Genomic DNA, 16,961 nt, shown 5'->3' on the forward strand with positions numbered 1-16,961 from the left:
TTTTTTTTTTTTTTTGACGCATAATGCTGAACACATTTCTTACTAAATGTACAATATACTGCCTTTGGCAAACAGCAGAAATATATACTTTGTTGTTATTTAATTTTTATTGAATGCTACGTACAGAACACATAAATTGACCTTTTCACAGACTGTGATGACGCGTTTTAACCGTCATCAGCAATGTAAATCCAGCAATGTTTTTTTATATTTTTCTTTTTTTTAAAGGGATGTACATTTATAAAACTATATAACTTTATATTACCTTTGCATAAATAGCAAAAAAAAAAGAAAAAAGACTGCATTAATTTGTCATAAAATTGTGATCTTCATCAAAGAAGATTCTTCATCAAATTTGAGTAATATTGAATCTGTCTTTTGTTTTGTTGTTTTTGCAAGTGAGATGAGTAAATGTCTGCTCAAATTTATTTTAAAATTACAGTAACCATTACACAGCACACAACACCCACTTAGGCTACTCCCGATTCCTATCAACACTGGGAGAGCTGCCTTTCAGTCAATAAATTTGAAAAAGTAACTCATATATTTTGTTGTAAATTTAAAAGTAATGTGTTACTTTACTAGTTAGCTGTTAGCTGCTTTACTAGTTAGCTGCTTGAAAAAAAGTCATCTGATTATGTTACTCAAATTAATGCATTACCCCCAAGCCAACACTGATCTCCCAATCACTGGTCTCAGATAATGAACCATATGTGGTAGGTTTTCATGAAAATATTTTTTCTAAATATTAACATTTATTCACTTCATAACTTAATTTGTGTCAGCTCCATCAGACGCACTAAAAAGCATGCTGATTTCATTTAATCCATCAAACAATGAAAGTCTTCACTCATGTAAGAATGATGTTCAGTAAAGGAGCTATAATGATAAAATAAATTCTATGTTTTTTCCCGTTTTCACACTATGAACAATCCAGTTCCTGTTTTCCTTAATTCCCCTCCATCCTGTTAATATTAAACATATCTAACCAATGTTCTTAGGTAAATAATACATAATATCATGTAGTTCCATTGATGTTTTATGGCAAGCCGTTTTGACTTTTATTCTCAGGAGAATTCTTGATATCAACAATTCAATTTTTGATATCAAGAATTACATTTCCACTAGTAACAATGTTACTTCTTGATATCAACAATTCAATTATTGATATCAACAATTCAGTTGTTGATATCAAGAATTACATTTCCACTAGTAACAATGTTAATTCTTGATATCAACATTTGAATTTCCACTAGTAAAAACTAGAATTCTTGATATCTGTAATTGTATTTTCACAAGTGAAATGTCACCATAGGCTGCCATTCAAATTCAATTGTTGATATCAAGAATTGATTTCTTACTAGTTGAAATTCCAATTTCACATATTAGAAATACAATTCTTACTAGTAAAAATCATATTTTTTGATATCAATAATTACATTGCTACTAGTAAAATGCAAATTTTTGATAACAAGAATTCAATTGTCACTAGTTGAAATGTTAGTTCTTGATATCAACAATTGAATTGTTACTGGTAAATATTTTTGATATCTGAAAATGTATTTCTAATATAATTTCAGATATCTAAAATGGCTTTCTTACTAGTAACAATCACATTCATGATATCAGAAACTAACATTGTCACTAGTGAAAATAACCCTTTGCCCATGTTTGACCCATATGGTTTGGCCAAGAGGGCCCCATATGCATTTCCCCATTCAGATCCCATATAGAGATTACCTATGTGGGTACTACCTTGGGCCCATGTAGACATCCTACATGGGACTTATTGTGTTTGCCCATGTTTGACCCATATCGTTTGGCCATGCGGGCCCAATATGTATTTCCCCATTCAGATCCCATATAGAGATTACCTATGTGGGTACTACCTTGGGCCCATGTAGACAGCCTACATGGGACTTGTTGTGTTTGCCCATGTTTGACTCATATGTTTTGGCCATGCGGGCCCAATATGCATTTCCCCATTCAGATCCCATATAGAGATTACCTATGTGGGTACTACCTTGGGCCCATGTAGACATCCTACATGGGACTTATTGTGTTTGCCCATGTTTGACCCATATCGTTTGGCCATGTGGGCCCAATATGTATTTCCCCATTCAGATCCCATATAGAGATTACCTATGTGGGTACTACCTTGGGCCCATGTAGACAGCCTACATGGGACTTGTTGTGTTTGCCCATGTTTGACCCATATGTTTTGGCCATGCGGGCCCAATATGCATTTCCCCATTCAGATCCCATATAGAGATTACCTATGTGGGTACTACCTTGGGCCCATGTAGACAGCCTAGGGCTGTAGTCAAGTCCACCTTTGTCGAGTCCAAGTCAAGTCCAAGTCCAAAAGGTTTGAGTCCAAGTCAAGTCCGAGTCCAAATGAGACAGTCAAGACAGAGACAGGAAAAAAAAGAATCCTCTTCAAGACCACGTACATAACTATTGATAATTTATATGATGCGTGACACAGCATATCTTCTATTCTAAGATAATCATTTTGCATTATTATTAATGATCAAAAAGCATGTGCAGAGTAGCAACACTGTAGGATCAAATAAGGCCATTTTATTTACTTTATGTATAGCAATTTCACTAAATTCACATAAAGCTGAAGTGCAATTTCACATTTTCAGTGGCAGTAAGTCATTGTCTTAATGAGTGGGTCATTGAGTCATTCATTCATTCATTCATTCATTCAGTAACGACGCAAGTGCCGGTATTTTTGAAAGGGTAATTGAATCATTGACTCTCATGGTTTTTTCACAGCCATGATTCGTTCACAAAACATCGATATGAGTCTCAGTTCTGCTGTGGCTTTAGTTGGAACTAGAGAATTTTCTTGGCCGATTCCGATTTCAGATTTTTTAATAGTGTGATCTGCCTATACCTATTTTTACCGATTCCGATTTTCTTTCTAAGAACTATAATTGACAGCATATACAAACAAAAATCTACTTTTCTTCAATGCAAAGTTTTATTTTGATAAAAAAAGTAAAACTCAGTAATAAAATAAAAACAAATAAAAAAATTGCAAACAACAGCACAAATAAATGCAATAGAATAGAGAGCTATGAAAGCTTTTCAGGTTAAAGGTGCTAAAGAGGATCTTTTCGTCGACTGAGAAACCAAAGACTGTTAGTGAGTTTTTGAAATGAGCGCGTGCGTAAGAACAACCCCCCTGCTGTATTTTACTGTATCTGTAAATTTATTTTTGTATAGTGTAGTAGACAGTGAGCTGCAAAATAATTCCTGAATCCCAGTAAGCAGTATTTTTGTTAGTGTTATATGAATTGATCTCACTAGTGTTCACTGGGCAGTGCAGTAGTCTGTGTATTTGTTAAGTTTTGTGTGTCATCTGAGGCCAAAGTTTGATTTTGTTAGACAAGAATAAGTTTTTGACTAAAACATTTTATTTTGACCTGGAAGTTTGAGGTTTGTACAAGTTGGTGCATAGTTTTGAGATTGTGTTTATAGTTGTGAGAAAATGTTGAATTGTTTCATTTCAACTAGATTAAAAGTTTCAAAGACAAATTTATGCTGGCTTGTCATAAAGCCAACTTAAAATCTTGTTTAAAAAACATAAATAGTTTGGTCAGTTAGGCCAGAATATAGATGTTCTAGGTGATTGCTAAAGTGTTGCTAGGTGGTTGCTAGGAGATTCTGGGTGGTTGCTAGGCTCTTGCTGCAATTGCTGGGGTGTTGCTAGAGTATGTAGTTGAAAGGGTGTTTTGGGTGAACACACACAGACATTCCCACCTCTGTTAATAACAGAAACTCAAAAATTGTTTGCAAAAAACTAGTTTTTGTTGTTCTTTAACTTGCACTAAAACATGTGATTTATGCCATCGAAGTAACCTGTGTAATATTAATAAAACTGCTCATCTCCTTTAGTGATACAAGGTCAGACTCATTTTAAATATGTTGATGTTTTTCATATAGTGCCTTTACTTGGTGCCATGATGGATATTGAAATCTTGTTATTTATTTTGGTAATGCAATGTTTGTGAACACAATTGTGTATGTCAAGCCATAAATCTCCAAAAAACTATGCATGGGCGTTTGTTTTGGTGTTGCCACCCCTCATAGACCTCATGCCACCCCTTTGCCACCCTATAAATAATTTTCTAGATCCGCCCCTGCATAAATGACAACATATACAAACAAAAATCTACTTTTCTTCAATTCAGAGTTTTATTTTCATTAAAAAAAACAAGTAAAAGTCAGTAATAAAATATAAACAGCTCAAATAAATGCAATAGAATAAAGAGAGCTATGAAACTAAGTTTTTCGGGTTAACTGGGTTTTTATTCAGGTAAGAAATACTACAGAAATTAAAGTAATCAAATGTAAAATAACACATTGTGTTATTTTGCATTGGTTACCTTAATTTCTGTAGTCTTTATTGCAAATAATTCTTACTATTAAAGTTATAAAACGTATTCAGTCAAGAGCAGAAAGTGATTTTCTTTGTCTTTTGTTCTTTGATTAACATGACAGACAGCAGCAGGAATATTGGACTGCTGTTTCTTTAAGGGTTTATGAACGGTGTTCAATGGACCCAATACTGTTACACACGACATGAGTTCACTTTCTTAGCTATTTAATGATTAAAAACTGACTGTGTTTATCTGTGTACTCGCCAAGATTGCCTGTGCCGCTGGTTTTGACATACTTTTGTATGTATTTGACAGTTTAAGCGCAGGAAGGCGCTTATTTTGGTACTTGTGACTCTGTTCGACTTCTGTCTCTGAAGACTGAGCGTGGCTTGTTCGCTCCACTAATATAAATCAGTGGTGCGCGCGCTTTTGGTGTGAGCGCGAAACCTGCGGGTATTGACTGAAATTATGCACAATACAAGCACTACTTAACCGGAGCGAATGAGACGAGAGAGAGAGAGGAGGCACCCACGCGGATGTGTGTCACTTCACCGTGACAGAGAAGAGAGCGAGAACGTGCAGCTGACATTATTGCCTGATTCTCTGACCCAGTTTGTTTGCTGGTTTCCATGGCTGCAATACGCGGTGTTTTCCGCCAACTGGCAACCTGTGATGTCGAAATACTATTGGATAAACTGCAGCACAAGGTTTCGCACAGACCAAAACAAAAACAGACATTCCGACACGGAACGCACATTTTCAAAGTAGAATATCTGGCTGTAGCTTTGTTTTTCTGAGAAACAAGTAGGTGAACTTAGCATGTTTTTTAAATATCTGCAAACATATTGGGATATTTTTATGCTTTATTAAAGTAAAAATCTTACATAGAGCCCCTTTAAATAACATGACAGAGAGCAGCAGGAATATTGGACTGCTGTCCCTTTAAGAGTTTATGAACCGACCCAATACCGTTACACAACATGCGTTCTCTTTCTTAGCTATTTAATGATCCAAAATGGACTGTGATCACCAAGGCAGGCACATTTTTGACCTTTTAAGCACAGTAAGTCACTCATTTTGGTACTTGTGACTCTGTTTGACTTCTGTCTCTGTTTGAGACTGAGCGTGGCTTGTTCGGTCCACTAATATAGATTAGTGGTGCGTGCGCTTTTGGTCTGAGCGCGAAACCTGTGGGAACCGGAGCGAATGAGACGAGTGAGAGAGAGGAGGTGCCCGCGCAGGTGTCACTTCACCGCCGGAGAGAAGAGAGCAAGAACACACGGCTGACGTTATTGCCTGTGCGGCGCCGCTGTTAACAACGGATCGGCTCGGAACTGGAAAGAAGTGAGACTGACCTGCTGGACTCGGTCGAGACCAACTAGAACTTTCGGCGAGACCAATGACCAAGTCCGAGACAAGTCAGAGTGCAAATACCAACGAGTCCGAGACAAGTCCAAGACAAAAGAAAAACGTCTCGAGTCCAGACTCGAGTCCGAGACCGGATTCGAGTACTACAGCACTAAGACAGCCTACATGGGACTGATTGTGTTTGCCCATGTTTTACCCATATTGTTTGGCCAAGAGGGCCCCATATGCATTTCCCCATTCAGATCCCATATAGAGATTACCTATGTGGGTACTACCTTGGGCCCATGTAGACATCCTACATGGGACTTATTGTGTTTGCCCATGTTTGACCCATATGGTTTGGCTAAGAGGGCCCCATATGCATTTCCCCATTCAGATCCCATATAGAGATTAACTATGTGGGTACTACCTTGGGCCCATGTAGACATCCTACATGGGACTTATTGTGTTTGCCCATGTTTGACCCATATGGTTTGGCCAAGAGGGCCCCATATGCATTTCCCCATTCAGTTCCCATATAGAGATTACCTATGTGGGTACTACCTTGGGCCCATGTAGACATCCTACATGGGACTTATTGTGTTTGCCCATGTTTGACCCATATCGTTTGGCCATGCGGGCCCAATATGCATTTCCCCATTCAGATCCCATATATAGATTACCTATGTGGGTACTACCTTGGGCCCATGTAGACATCCTACATGGGACTTATTGTGTTTGCCCATGTTTGACCCATATTGTTTGGCCAAGAGGGCCCCATATGCATTTCCCCATTCAGTTCCCATATATAGATTACCTATGTGGGTACTACCTTGGGCCCATGTAGACATCCTACATGGGACTTATTGTGTTTGCCCATGTTTGACCCATATCGTTTGGCCATGCGGGCCCAATATGCATTTCCCCATTCAGATCCCATATATAGATTACCTATGTGGGTACTACCTTGGGCCCATGTAGACATCCTACATGGGACTGATTGTGTTTGCCCATGTTTGACCCATATTGTTTGGCCAAGAGGGCCCCATATGCATTTCCCCATTCAGTTCCCATATAGAGATTACCTATGTGGGTACTACCTTGGGCCCATGTAGACATCCTACATGGGACTTATTGTGTTTGCCCATGTTTGACCCATATCGTTTGGCCATGCGGGCCCAATATGCATTTCCCCATTCAGATCCCATATATAGATTACCTTTGTGGGTACTACCTTGGGCCCATGTAGACATCCTACATGGGACTTATTGTGTTTGCCCATGTTTGACCCATATGGTTTGGCTAAGAGGGCCCCATATGCATTTCCCCATTCAGATCCCATATAGAGATTACCTATGTGGGTACTACCTTGGGCCCATGTAGACATCCTACATGGGACTTATTGTGTTTGCCCATGTTTGACCCATATCGTTTGGCCATGCGGGCCCAATATGCATTTCCCCATTCAGATCCCATATATAGATTACCTATGTGGGTACTACCTTGGGCCCATGTAGACATCCTACATGGGACTTATTGTGTTTGCCCATGTTTGACCCATATGGTTTGGCTAAGAGGGCCCCATATGCATTTCCCCATTCAGATCCCATATAGAGATTACCTATGTGGGTACTACCTTGGGCCCATGTAGACATCCTACATGGGACTTATTGTGTTTGCCCATGTTTGACCCATATCGTTTGGCCATGCGGGCCCAATATGCATTTCCCCATTCAGATCCCATATATAGATTACCTATGTGGGTACTACCTTGGGCCCATGTAGACATCCTACATGGGACTGATTGTGTTTGCCCATGTTTGACCCATATTGTTTGGCCAAGAGGGCCCCATATGCATTTCCCCATTCAGTTCCCATATAGAGATTACCTATGTGGGTACTACCTTGGGCCCATGTAGACATCCTACATGGGACTTATTGTGTTTGCCCGTGTTTGACCCATATCGTTTGGCCATGCGGGCCCAATATGCATTTCCCCATTCAGATCCCATATATAGATTACCTTTGTGGGTACGACCTTGGGCCCATGTAGACATCCTACATGGGACTTATTGTGTTTGCCCATGTTTGACCCATATGGTTTGGCTAAGAGGGCCCCATATGCATTTCCCCATTCAGATCCCATATAGAGATTACCTATGTGGGTACTACCTTGGGCCCATGTAGACATCCTACATGGGACTTATTGTGTTTGCCCATGTTTGACCCATATCGTTTGGCCATGCGGGCCCAATATGCATTTCCCCATTCAGATCCCATATATAGATTACCTATGTGGGTACTACCTTGGGCCCATGTAGACATCCTACATGGGACTTATTGTGTTTGCCCATGTTTGACCCATATGGTTTGGCTAAGAGGGCCCCATATGCATTTCCCCATTCAGATCCCATATAGAGATTACCTATGTGGGTACTACCTTGGGCCCATGTAGACATCCTACATGGGACTTATTGTGTTTGCCCATGTTTGACCCATATCGTTTGGCCATGCGGGCCCAATATGCATTTCCCCATTCAGATCCCATATATAGATTACCTTTGTGGGTACTACCTTGGGCCCATGTAGACATCCTACATGGGACTTATTGTGTTTGCCCATGTTTGACCCATATCGTTTGGCCATGCGGGCCCAATATGCATTTCCCCATTCAGATCTCATATATAGATTACCTATGTGGGTACTACCTTGGGCCCATGTAGACATCCTACATGGGACTTATTGTGTTTGCCCATGTTTGACCCATATGGTTTGGCTAAGAGGGCCCCATATGCATTTCCCCATTCAGATCCCATATAGAGATTACCTATGTGGGTACTACCTTGGGCCCATGTAGACATCCTACATGGGACTGATTGTGTTTGCCCATGTTTGACCCATATGGTTTGGCCAAGATGGTCCCATTTGTGTTGCCCATTTTGAGCCCATGCACTCATTTCCCATTAATGACCCAGCTAGGACCCACATAGGGAGCCCACCTGTTTTTGCCCATGTGCGACCTACTTGGCTGACCCATGTGGGCCCCAGATAAGATGCCCATTATGGGACCATGCCCACTTGGTACCCATGTAGCCCAAGCATATACCATGTGGGGCCCACATATACATGTTGGCTGGGTTAATACCTCTGAGATGATTTGACAGATGCCAGATCTTCTAATCGTGATAACTGAATTCTGGCTAATTTGGTTCTTCAAACGATTTTGCAGATTGGATTAAATTATCTGGATTAAGTTGTCTAAGATTACTGCATGTTCTCGTGTTCCATGAAAAGGGCAGATATCGATACATGAAACCACGATCAGCAATGCAGTGATTGGCTGGAGTCAAGACGGCAACGTAATGACATCATAGAATGAGAAAAGACACCTGACAAAAAACTTGACGAATTTCTAGACATTTATAAGGAAACAGCCAAGCGAATAAATGACAGAAGAACGACATAAATGTTATAATAGATAAATGAAATGTGCACTATTTTTTTTTTACATGAAATTATTTAGGCTATATTCACATTTTCTAGTATTTGTACAGGCAATTTTTTATTTCAATGTCGTAATTAGCAACTAATTTACCTTTGAAGCATATTTGACAGCATTAATTAAAGTTTCTTAAGGGTCAAGATCAAGTTATCTGCATCTCCTGCGCTTCATCAAGCCACTCCCATAATATCTGTCGCGGTTCAAATGCATGTATGGCATAGACATCTGTACATCATGCGTGTAAGACTCCAATAAAAATTATTACGTAATTATTCCCTCACGAATTAATCTCTCAAAGAGTAAAACTGTCGGTGTCTATATTATGACACTACACAACATTATTCACAGGCAGATTTGCTTTATGTATTTCCCCAGCGTCGAAATCAGGCACATAATGTCAGGAAACACGATTCCTGGCTGCATGTCAATATCCATGGATTAGGTTTATTTGACAAGTTGTAAGAAACACTTTCGAATCCAACCTGTAGTGTAATTTGTTTGTTTTACTCGCGTTTTTGCAGTTTCTCCTGTTAAATCCAGTCATGCAGCAGGTTCTTTTGCCACTCAGTCCAGCTGAGGGAGTGCGTTCCGGCGGGACGTCGATGCATACCCTCTATCTATACAATGGAAGGAAGCGGTATGGTGTGGACGCAGATATAGGCTGCGTTCCACTCCAGTTTTAGACACGCACTCGCGAACTTCCCTAAACACTTCCCCTCGGGGGAATCCCCACCGCCATTTTGAAGTGCATTCCACTTCGTGAAGTGGACGAGGGAAGTTTATATGGACAGACCCTCACTCCCTCGATTTTAACCGAGGGAGCGAGTCTAATTCATATGTACACTTCAGGCAGCTCCATAACCCACAATGCAACACGATTATGACGTCACCACATTGTAACACCTCCTTTGATTTTTTCTTAGATGTTACTCTGAGGGGTTCAGCAGATTTGACATGTACTGATAAAATCTCTTCACAAAACAAAATCTTGAAACCTATTTTATTATTCCCACAAGCTTATTTACATGTGCCACAATGTCAAATGAATTAAAGTCTTTTAAATGAGTCAGAAAGGTGAATTAAACTTAGCGTTAGTCCAGTCTTTTGATGAGTTGAAAGATGTGATGAAGATGAAGTGAGCTTTAAATCCACCAGGTTATTTGAGTGCGATGCAAGGTTTGAAGTCCTATTATCCACAATGAGAGATAATCCTTCAACGTCGTTTTTGGAGTCCTCCACCATGTGGGTAAAGGCCTTGTTCTCTTTCAAACATTCGCTCAGTATCTCACAAAGGGAACGCCTCTGGGCGTGACAGATCCTGGAAGCACCAATTACACCACGTCTGTCAGTTGACAGACCAATCACGACAGTGATGTGGGAGTCCCTGCTCCCTAATATATACCGCTGCCGTTGGTCCCTACTTCATTCTCGATCTCTTCCCCGTGAAGATCAAATTGGAAGCTATCCTTCAGCAGGACCTGTCTTAATAGTTGCTTAACTGTTCTGAGACTAGCCGTCAAGGTACGTCGCCGAACGCAGCTGTTTTGCTAGCGGGTCTTTTTCACTGTAGCAGTGATTATTTGCTTCGGTTATACTAAGAAAATTAACGCGTTACGGCGAATTCTCTTAGATATTCGTGGTGAATTTATTATTTTAGTATGGCAACTGCTAATTCTACAAGCAGCGGACCGAAATCGGAGGCCTCACGCCCGTGCGCGTGCGGGTCAATGATATCAGGCAAGGATCCTCATCCTTTATGCATCGTATGCCTGGGGGTGAGACACGCTCAGGCAGCCCTCGCGAACCCCGAATGCTGTCCACACTGTTCTCTCTTCCCGTCAAGGGTGCTAGAGAGAAGAGTGCGCGTCGCGGCCGCCAATAAAGGAGACCCCTGCCTTTCTCCGCCGCCCGCGGAAGAAACTAATCCGCCCCCTGCGTCGTGCAGTTGGGGCGAATTTATGGATGAAGTCTCTCCCGACCTACCTCCCATTTTCGGATCCTTTACTAATGTAAGGGAGGAAGACGATGAGGACGACGAAGCCATCGCTCGTCTGTTAGAGGAGGACGGGGAGGAGGATGACGACGACGCGATCCTCCCGCCAAATCTCTCCCGGCCGGGCAGCGCGTTAAGCGAAGGGTCACCCTCCCCAGCTCAGACGGAGCTCGACCTGCTCGAAATGTGCCGGAGGGCGGCGGCAAAACTCTCCATAGAGTGGCCGTCGCAGCAGACAGGCCAGGGGACGGAGAGGGATCTCTATGACGGCAAGAGACTACCGTCACGTGCCCAACCTGTTAAGCAGCTCATTCCAGCGGTCCCAGCCTGCGTTTCAGAAATGAAACGTTTCTGGGATAAACCCTTTTCACACAGGGTTCCTGTAAAAGGTTTTTCGAGGCTGGATGTTGATAACATGGAGGAGTTAGGGATGTCAAATCCCCCTCATGTTGAGCTTTCAGTAGCTCACCATCTTAACCCCAACCGCAGAGCAGCCTTTTCCTCTGCTTCAGCTTCTCTGCCAGGACGCACTGAACGCTTAACAGCCTCAGTATTCCAGAAGATTTATCGTTCTTCTGCACTGGCAGTGAGGGCTCTTAATGCCACCTCTCTCCTCACTGCTTATCAAGCAGAGCTTATGGAGGAGATGGGGAGACAGATGGATGCTGGGACACCAAACCCAGCCCTGTGGGAAGAGATCTGTGTTATTGCAGATCTCAACCTGAGAACCTCCAGGGGCGCGGTCCAGAGCTGTGGTCGCAGCATGGGCCTGGCCGTGGTGGGTGAGCGGGCTCTCTGGCTGGGGCTGTCAGGGCTGTCAGACAGAGAGAAGGTGGACTTCTTGGACGCTCCAGTTGAGCCCAAAGCCCTTTTCGGGGCATCGGTCACTGCAATGCGTCAAAAGTGTGATCTGAGGAAACAGGAAGGTGAGGCGTTCCAAACTTGCCTTCCTCGCAGACCCACTGCTCGTACTTCTCAGCCACCACGCTCCGGTTTTGAAGCTCCCCACAGGAGTGGTCATTCAGCCTTCAGAGGCCCTAGACCACCTCAACCTCAGCAGGTTGAGCCACAATCCAAACCGGCTCAGCCGAGGGGAAAACCTTCTTTTGCGGCAGCTGCAGCTAGACACCGGCCAGCAAACCCTCAGGGAGGGAAGAAACGGCGAGCGACCTAACACGTCATCGCATCCAGAACAAAAGGATGAACAACAGCACTCCCGGAGTATCTGTTTTTGTTTTTCCTCAAAGAGAGTGGTCAATTTTTCCCCCTCCCGCCAAGAAAAGGCGTTGGACTTGGGAATCGTTCACAGGAAAAAGTTCTCTAATGACCAGTTCAGTTGTGAAGTTGGCACCAGTTCCCCCAGTGCCCCACACAAAATTTCCCCTCCCTCCACCCACGGGGTTTCAACAGAGGGCAGAGGGCTGTTCTCACGAAAACATGTTTGGTGTGAAAATAATAAACTCATTCCCTGTGCATCCAGGCAGTGGGCCGAGGGCACAGCAACGTTTGAAAAGAAAAACACACACAAAAACAAAATTGTTCAGATCAGAACTGCAGTCCCCAGCTCCGCCGCTAGATGGCGCCACCGCGCCACTAGTGAACGAGAGCGCGCTCGGTCCACTCTCTGCTCACGCAGAGAGATGGCGCGCATGCGCAGTTCACCCCTGGGTTTTCTCCACAATAAGCCGGGGTTATCGTCTGCAATTTGCTGTAAAACCTCCACTTTTCAACAGTGTGTTAATGTCAACAGCACAAGGGGAGTCAGCTCAGATTTTAGAGGAAGAAATAACCTCTTTATTGAACAAAAGAGCAATTCGAGTTGTGCCGCCAGAGGACAGCCACCACGGCTTTTACTCACGGTACTTCGTCATTCCCAAAAAAGGAGGGGGTCTCCGTCCCATTCTGGATTTACGGAACCTCAACAAACACCTCAGGAAATACAATTTCAAAATGTTGACCTTAAAGGTGTTGTCAAAAATTATTCGTCCCAAAGACTGGCTGACATCAGTCGATTTGAAGGACGCATATTTTCACATAAGCATCTATCCAGCACACAGAAAATTCCTCAGGTTTGCCTATCGGGACACAGCGTACGAATTTTTGACAGTACCGTTTGGTCTGTCTCTCGCACCGAGAATTTTTACAAAATGTGTGGAAGCGGCGCTCACACCGCTGAGGATGATGGGTCTGAGAGTGTCAGCATATTTGGACGATCTGCTGCTCTGCGCGCCGTCGCGGCATCAGGCAGAGAGAGAGACAAAAATGCTCGTGTCTCACCTGGAGAGCCTAGGCTTCAGGATAAACGAGACGAAAAGCAGCTTAGTGCCCACACAAGAGATAATTTACCTGGGTCTCAGACTGAACTCAGACCTGTATCAAGCTTTTCTGTCGGAGGAGCGCATCAAGTCAATTCGCGGCTGTTTGTCCCTTTTTCAGAAAGGAAACAAAGTTCAATTCAGACTGTGTTTACGTCTTCTGGGTCTGATGGCCTCGACAGTTTCAATCATTCCTCTGGGACTGTTGCGAATGAGGGATTTCCAGCGCTGGACAGCGGCACAGCGTTTGTGTCCAAAACGCCACCTAAACCGCAAAGTGATAGTAACATCACTTTGCATGCGCGCTCTCCATCACTGGAGAGATCGGGCTTTTCTCGAGTCAGGGACTCCGCTGGGAGCAGTTTCTATGAGAAAGGTGGTCACAACGGATGCGTCGCTCACAGGTTGGGGTGCTGTGTGCGAGGGCAGAATAGCGAAAGGGAAATGGCCTGTCTCGCTACAGAACGCACACATAAACTTCCTGGAACTGTTAACGGTGTTTCTAGCATTGAAACATTTTGTGCAGTTTCTAAAGAACCACCACGTTTTGATCAGATCAGACAACACAACGGCAGTGGCATACATAAATCGCCAGGGTGGCACACGCTCCCCTCAGCTTCACAGTCTGGCACAGAAACTGATCGTGTGGGGCGTGAAGCATTTTCATTCACTACGGGCAACGCATGTTCCGGGAATAATGAATGTGGGAGCGGATCTCCTGTCCAGAGGAAATCCGCTGTATGGAGAATGGACTCTCCACCCTCAGGTAGTGAGCCAGTTGTGGGAGAGGTTCGGCCGAGCTGCCGTAGATCTCTTCGCCTCGCACGAAAACACTCATTGCCCTCTATTCTTCTCTCTGGCGAGAGACGGTGCACATATGGGTGTGGATGCTCTGGCACACCCATGGCCAAACGCACTACTTTACGCGTTTCCTCCACTGAGTCTGATCATACCAACATTACAAAGAGTAAGGGAATGCGGTCACTCAGTTATACTAATTGCCCCAAATTGGCCAGGGAAGTTGTGGCTGACGGAGATAATTCAGCTTCTATGCGGCCAGCCCTGGCCGCTCCCGTTGCGCAGGGACCTCCTCTCTCAAGCGCGCGGAGAGATTTTTCACCCAGACCCGAACAAAGTGGCACTTTGGGCCTGGCCCGTGAGAGGTTAAACTTGAGTGTTACGGGTTTGCCTGTGAGGGTGATTGAGACTATTCAGAATGCACGAGCAGCTTCAACGCGCTCGGTATATGATCGGAAGTGGAGAGTGTTTGAGCAATGGTGCGCTAGCAGACACATCGTCCCTTTTCTCTGTTCTGTCGCGGATATGTTATGTTTTCTGCAGGAACTTTTGGATAAGGACAGAGCCTTTTCAACCGTTAAGGTTTATCTCGCCGCAATTTCTGCGTGTCATGTGGGGATTGACAAAAATACTATAGGTCAACACCCGCTTGTTTGCAGGTTTATGAGAGGCGCGCGGCGTTTGCACAGGGTTTCAAAGCCACTGATTCCGCCGTGGGATCTGTCTGTGGTCCTTAATGCACTATCTCAGCCCCCTTTTGAGCCTATAGACAGTATTGAATTAAAGCTCCTTTCGCTAAAGGCTGCTTTATTACTGGCTCTTTCGACCGCGAAACGGGTTAGTGAACTTCACGCTTTATCGGTTCATAACTCCTGTATGCAGTTCGCTACGGATTACTCGAGAGTAACTCTGAAAACTAATCCAGCGTTTGTACCTAAGGTGAGCGAGTCAGCTCTCGCTTGTAAACAGGTGGATTTACTGGCTTTCCATCCGCAGCCTTTTTCCTCGCCAGAGGATGAGCGGCTTCATTGCCTGTGCCCTGTCCGTGCGTTGCGTCACTATGTGGACAGAACGAAAGCACTAAGGAACAGTAATCAGTTATTTGTTTCTTGGGCTGATTCTCATAAGGGTAAACCTATTTCACGTCAGCGCCTGTCCCACTGGGTAGTGGAAGCTATTATAGTAAGTTATAATAGCATGGGTCTCTGTCCTCCGGAGGGGCTGAAGGCTCATTCTACCAGAGGTATGGCCACCTCATGGGCATTGTTTAAGGGCGTTTCAGTTCAGGACATTTGTGCAGCAGCAAGTTGGGCATCGACTCACACATTTGTCCGATTTTATAGACTGGATGTCACTGAGCCATCGCTGGCCCATTCCGTCCTAAGTGTATAAAAAAAAAAAAAAAAAAAAAAAAAAAAACCCTTTCTTTAGAGGTGTTTTTTAACTTTTTGTTCACATATATCCCTGTTCTATTGGTGAATAGTTACGGGTATTGTGTTATGTCATAGCTTACATCACAGAGTTGGTTGACATGCCTGCTTCAGACAGCATATCTGCAATACGGGAGTGGTCTATATCCCTTTGTGAGATACTGAGCGAATGTTTGAAAGAGAACTTTAGGTTACTTACGTAACCCCGGTTCTCTGATAACATGAGTGAAGTATCTCACCGCACGTCCCTCCTTGCAGTGCACGGAGAAGAGATATGCTAAGAATGAAGTAGGGACCAACGGCAGCGGTATATATTAGGGAGCAGGGACTCCCACATCACTGTCGTGATTGGTCTGTCAACTGACAGACGTGGTGTAATTGGTGCTTCCAGGATCTGTCACGCCCAGAGGCGTTCCCTTTGTGAGATACTTCACTCATGTTATCAGAGAACCGGGGTTACGTAAGTAACCTAAAGATCTGTAGCCAATTGGTTACCTCATATATAGGGTGTCCTGTATAATAACTTTGTAAAGCCATCAGTAAATCTTGGGGATTTATTTAAACAAACCTGAGTTGTGTTGATGTTTATTTAAAGGTGGACCTTGTTGCATATGTTTATGTAATTAATTATATAATTTTATATGTTTTGTTCTATTTATGTGTGTGTGTGTGTGTGTGTGTATATATATATATATATATATATATATATATATATATATATAAGTTTTATTTAAATTTCTTAAATATACAATAATGAGTTTGCGCTGAATAGTTCAGCTGCATTTTTTAAATTCTGAGTGGCAGTTGAGAGAGTGGAGTTACCATGACGACCGCAGCGCACAAAGAGGACCGTTAAAGTCCCTGTAAAGTCATTTTAAAGTATGTGTTCAGAAAAATGTGTTATTAACCACCCAGCCAAATTTGAATGATTAAAAAAAATCTGCAAGTAAATGAAATAAGTTATCAAAATCTCGATAAAAATAGGCAGCGAGGTCTGTTCAGTCACATTCACCAAAAACAGCGGATTATCTGCGAATCCCAGCTGTCTGATGAAAGTTTGTAAAATTATCCGGTGTAGAACGATCACTTTAGAATCCTTCATATCATCGTTTTAGGACATTTAAATAAGGAGACCGAGCATATTGTATATTATAACAACCATGTAATATGCATTTGCGTGAC

The 16,961-nt window shown here is 43.1% G+C and overlaps 1 protein-coding gene across 1 annotated transcript in view; it reads left to right on the forward strand.

Moving 5' to 3' along the window:
* The window catches only part of LOC125244476, a 19,576-nt gene extending 3,351 nt beyond the window's left edge, over positions 1–16,225 (forward strand). Inside the window, exons 3-5 of the mRNA XM_048154555.1 lie at positions 10,928–10,980; positions 11,087–12,162; positions 12,248–16,225. Coding sequence (XP_048010512.1) covers positions 10,928–10,980; positions 11,087–12,162; positions 12,248–15,741 — 4,623 coding nt within the window. The 3' untranslated portion in view covers positions 15,742–16,225. The remainder of the gene's footprint in view (positions 1–10,927; positions 10,981–11,086; positions 12,163–12,247) is intronic.
* The last annotated feature ends 736 nt before the right edge of the window (positions 16,226–16,961 follow it).

The sequence above is a fragment of the Megalobrama amblycephala genome, linkage group LG14 (assembly GCF_018812025.1).
Source record: "Megalobrama amblycephala isolate DHTTF-2021 linkage group LG14, ASM1881202v1, whole genome shotgun sequence".
In the NCBI taxonomy this organism is placed as follows: domain Eukaryota; kingdom Metazoa; phylum Chordata; class Actinopteri; order Cypriniformes; family Xenocyprididae; genus Megalobrama; species Megalobrama amblycephala.